The sequence below is a fragment of the Suillus subalutaceus genome, assembly GCF_016647625.1.
Source record: "Suillus subalutaceus strain FC151 chromosome Unknown DFJ58scaffold_414, whole genome shotgun sequence".
Taxonomy (NCBI): Eukaryota; Fungi; Basidiomycota; class Agaricomycetes; order Boletales; family Suillaceae; genus Suillus; species Suillus subalutaceus.
The window spans coordinates 1-4,469 of NW_024540663.1; the positions used below are offsets into that span (position 1 = coordinate 1).

General features: G+C 47.2%; 1 protein-coding gene across 1 annotated transcript; it reads right to left on the bottom strand.

Moving 5' to 3' along the window:
- Nucleotides 1-3: 3 nt before the first annotated feature.
- Nucleotides 4-1,571, bottom strand: DFJ58DRAFT_849130 (uncharacterized protein; the record flags this gene model as incomplete). The annotated part of the gene is made up of 6 exons (XM_041393706.1): nt 4-182; nt 239-508; nt 566-844; nt 939-1,029; nt 1,067-1,479; nt 1,550-1,571. Coding segments are annotated over 6 exons (1,254 nt in total), but the record flags the coding sequence as incomplete, so codon positions are not given.
- Between the last annotated feature and the right edge of the window lie 2,898 nt (nt 1,572-4,469).

Sequence of the window (4,469 nt, forward strand, 5' to 3'; positions counted from 1 at the left end):
AACCTGTGAGACGATCCATTTCCAGCCGGCCTCGTACTTCTTCGCGGCGACTCTGCTCAACGCCTGCCATAGAATGTCATCTTTCTCATCCCAGGGTTTTTGATCCTTGTCTGCTTTGTGTCTGCGAACGTATCCTTCCAGGACCATCCTAGCCTCCAGTGTATCAAACACGTTTTTCGGGTCTGTTGCGGACGAACGGTCAACAAGCCAGACAACGTTGTGGGCAATCGCAGGTTACCTTTTTTTTCAGAAGTCTTGGCCGTGGCATCCTTGACTTCCCGCAGGTGGATTTGCATCATGTGGTCGCTAAACTCCCTCCAGGTCATCTCTCCCATCCAAAGCTGCTTTGCGAGCACCCAGACCTGCTTACGTTCGGGTATGGGAACAGCTGCGACGATGGTGAGGAGAGAGTTCAGGTCTTGCATGAACTGCCAAAAGTGCGAGTATGGCGGATTTTCTCTGAGGACATAGAATAATAAGTCCATAGGCATCTCCCAAAACGAGTTGCCTGGAAAGTGCAGTGTGATCAGCAGTGGGATGTAGTAGCATGGAACGAAGATCCCACCTTTTGCGACCCAATTCCACTGTTTTTCACTCCAGAAATACGGCGCAGGTTTGTGACCCTCATGCCATCTTTCCGGTAACCTCGCGTGATCATCATACTGAGTCTGAAAGTAACAGTCGGGTTTTCTCCAGGCTGCGAGTGCATCGCGCTTCAGCGTTCTTTCAAATACCTCGTCGAGCCCCTTGATCTCGCCTTCAAACCATTCCTCCAGGTCATCGGGGGGAGACAACAAGGTCTTGCCCTCTTTGTCCATGTTCCAACCCCCCTCTGCATTTCCATCTTTAGTTAGATGAGGTGATAGCGCGACCCAAGAAAGATCAACTCGCCGAAAAAAGCTTGGTTTTGGGGACTGACGGGATCGGCGTTGAGGAACCTGGCTCCTGTGCCGACGACTTTGTCGTATGTGGTGTTGAACCAATCACGGTACCAGCGAATTTTCCACTCATCGAGAATGCGAACTCTCTCTTGCCCAGGTGTCGCAGTTTTATGCGATAAACTAACCATTTCGTCGACCGCCAGCAGTCTTGCAAGTGTGTGTTGTGCGACCATTGCCCCGCAGTTCCGACGAAGCATCGCGACCTCATTGTTTTGTGGCTCCTCCCCAGCCCACATCCTCCACATCTGGGTGTAGAGGATTATGCAGTATGATAAGTCCAGCCATACTTGCTGGTATCGCATGGGGAGTGGGATGTACCCTATCAGATGCTTGCCCTCCATAACGGGCACCCGACAGGTTTGGACGCTCTCCTTGGTCTTGCTGTCGACGAGATTGATCTTTTCTGGGGGGCGGTATGTTGTCCCAGCTGCTGTCTTGTCGATGACGCACTCTGCGTTGACCGTAGGGATTAAAAACGATGTGATTGGATGCGCCAATAGTACTCTTCCTGCTCTGCTCTTCCCACCCTTGGTTGGCTCTGCACCATCGGCATTTTTGTTTTTCGTATCAATGCGTTTGTGACTCAATTATAACAACTCAAACTTTACCTGCAGCGTTCACGCGAGACATCTTTAACGATTCGCACAAAAGGTCCCAAGGAAATCAGCAGCAGAAAGCAGAAAGCAGGTTATTGGAAAGCCAGCGCCTATATATATCATATTTGTCAGTGTGTGGATTGTTCGAGAATATGAAGCTCTGTCTCAATTTGGCAATAGATCGCACGGTTATTTCCAAGATCGAAACAAGTTTGTTGTTGTATTTGTGTTTGTTTGGTTATGGTTGATCTTTTTTTTTATCGATTGTCTCTCTTCTCTCTTTCTCTTTGTTCCTCCTACCCAACTACCTAGCGCGCGCCTGCCTGTAGCGGCGGGGTGCGTCTTGATTATTTGAGAGTCGCGCTAGGTGGGGTGGCGCTCCCTCCGCCCCGTACGGGCAGAGCATTCTTGGGTTGTAATGCCTAGGAGGAGTCGCTGCTGGACTTGGATTCCCTCATCGATCATCTAAACTCTTTTTTTTTTTTTTTTTTTTTTTTTTTTTGGTTCCCACCCAACTACCTAGCGCGCGGCTGCCTGTAGTGGTGGGTTCGTCTTCATTATTCGAGGGTCGCGCTAGGGGGGTACAACTCACGAGCTCTTTGATTTTGTTTGGTAGTGGGAACCCCGAAGTTAAAGTGTTTGGGGAATCCCATTTCCCCGCGTTCTTCTTCCCCCGTGGCTTGTGCCGCCGCCGCCGCCGCCTTCCTCTAGTGACTGAGAGCCCGTGGATTCAGGTCGCTGCTTTTCGCAAATGGTATTCTCACTGTTTTCTCTACAGGCTTACTATGCTCCCGAGGTTGTGCTAGGTACCAGCGGTAAGCTTGACTTCGCTCTCGTTTTTCAGTAACTTATGTTCACTCGGAGCAGGAAAAGGTGTAAGACCAAGGCAATCGCTGCCGCCGACGGAGCTTTGTATTGGGTCCACCGCCCTCCTGTATCTCTCTCCTTGTCTTGTTTCTTTGTCTCTCTTCCCATCATACTGCTATGCTTTCACTTTGTGTGTCTTGCTTTTGTCCTAGTTTTCATGTCACTAGATTACAGCAATAATACAAGTGAATGCAAGCAATTTTCGATACATTCTCAAGCCTACTGAAAATTTTCAACGATGTATTCGGTTCCGAGCAGGGGGAGACATAGATCCGCATGGCAACCAAGTCAAAATGATTTCCTAAGGGTGCCCTAAGGATTGATGACACGTTCCTCCAAGATCGCTTCAAGGATCAGCTTATGAATAAGGCAGCCCCCTTATAGGAGCCCCGCTTATATTTAAGGATCTTTCCTTGTTTAAATTCAACTCGGTACCGCATATCAGTCCCCGCCAACCCTGTTGCGCCCAATCCATGTGATCGATTTTTTTTTTTTCCATCCTCATAGGAATGGGAGGCGATCCTACTAACGCATTTAGGATTGATGTCTGCCTCGCCCTCAATACGATCGGTGACCGTCCGTCCCCATAGGCTTTACTATATACAATTGGGTTTGGTGTATTTTTTTCTTCCTTCTGGGTGGCTGGCAATCTGCTGCTGCGTGCTCAAAAAAATGCCAGCATGGGAAAGGCAGGTCTAGGCACCCGCATTCTGTCATGAGGAACAAATGTACGTATATTTGCACAGGAGGTCAGATCTTACCACCCCTTCCATGAGGAACTTGAGGCTTGAACGACCGTCCATTTCCACTACTTCGGTGATCTCAGTAGTCAGAGCGCCTTTCGGTTGCTCCATCAGGGAAGAAAAGGGAATCGACCATTCTGCTTCGATTGTTTCGATTTTTGAGTTTGGTACTGTATAGTTTGGTAATGCTACCCAGTTGCGATTGCAGATGGGTATTTATGTAAATTTAATATGGTCATTTCAGAAATAGATTTCAAACTTGTGAAAATAATTCTTTTTGTGGGCTGGTACATATCTTAGAGGGTACTTCCAGGAATGATATGAGCCAAGAATTACAGAAAACGGCGGTTGGGATGTGGAGATATGGTCAAAATACTGACTTTTTGGCCCTACCACCATATGTCACCAGTAATGATCTCCAGATACTCTGGGACCATCACCAATCGATTTCCAAGCTTGAAAAACCCCAGGACAGCCCTTTACGGTATCGGGTTTAAGTTAAAATCAAGTACAGCAAAATATAGGAGGTAGGAGGGAGGAGGAGGACCTTGTATATCTCAAGAATGCGATTTTTTCTGGGAATTCTGGCTCGACCATCGTGTTCAGAGGGATCAAGAGCCCCCAGGAAAAATGCTTTTGGAGCACTGGCAAGTCATGTGAAGTCTGTAAAATCGATCTTTGTGGGGGGTATGAGGCAAACTGACCTATTTTATTTCAAACAGGCTAGAAATACTCTGGGATCATCTCCAATCGATTTCTGTGATCATAAAACACTAGGAACATCCTTTGATATATCGGTATTTACATAATATCAAGATATATGAGATAGGAGGGGGGAGGGGGACCTAGCATATCTCAAGAACCTGATTTTTTCTGGCAAATCTGGCTTGACCATCGTGTTCAGGGGGATCGAGAACCCCCAGGAAAAATGCTTTTGGAGCACCAGCAAGTCATGGGAAGTCTGTAAAAATCGATCTTTGTAGGGGGGTATGAGGCAAATTGACATATTTCAATTCAGATAGGCCGGGAATACTCCAGGATCATTTCCAATCACTTTCTGTGATCATAAAACACTAGGAACATCCTTTTGCATCTCAGTCTTCACACAATATCAAGATATATGAGATAGGAGGGGGAGAGAGACCTTGCATATCTCAAGAACATGATTTTTGCTGGCAAATCTGGCTTGACCATCGTGTTCAGATGGATCAAAAACCACCAGGAAGAATACTATTTAAGGACTGACAAGTCATGGGAAGCCTAGAAAAATCGATCTTTGTGGGGGGTATCAGGCCAACTGACACATCACAATTCACATGGGC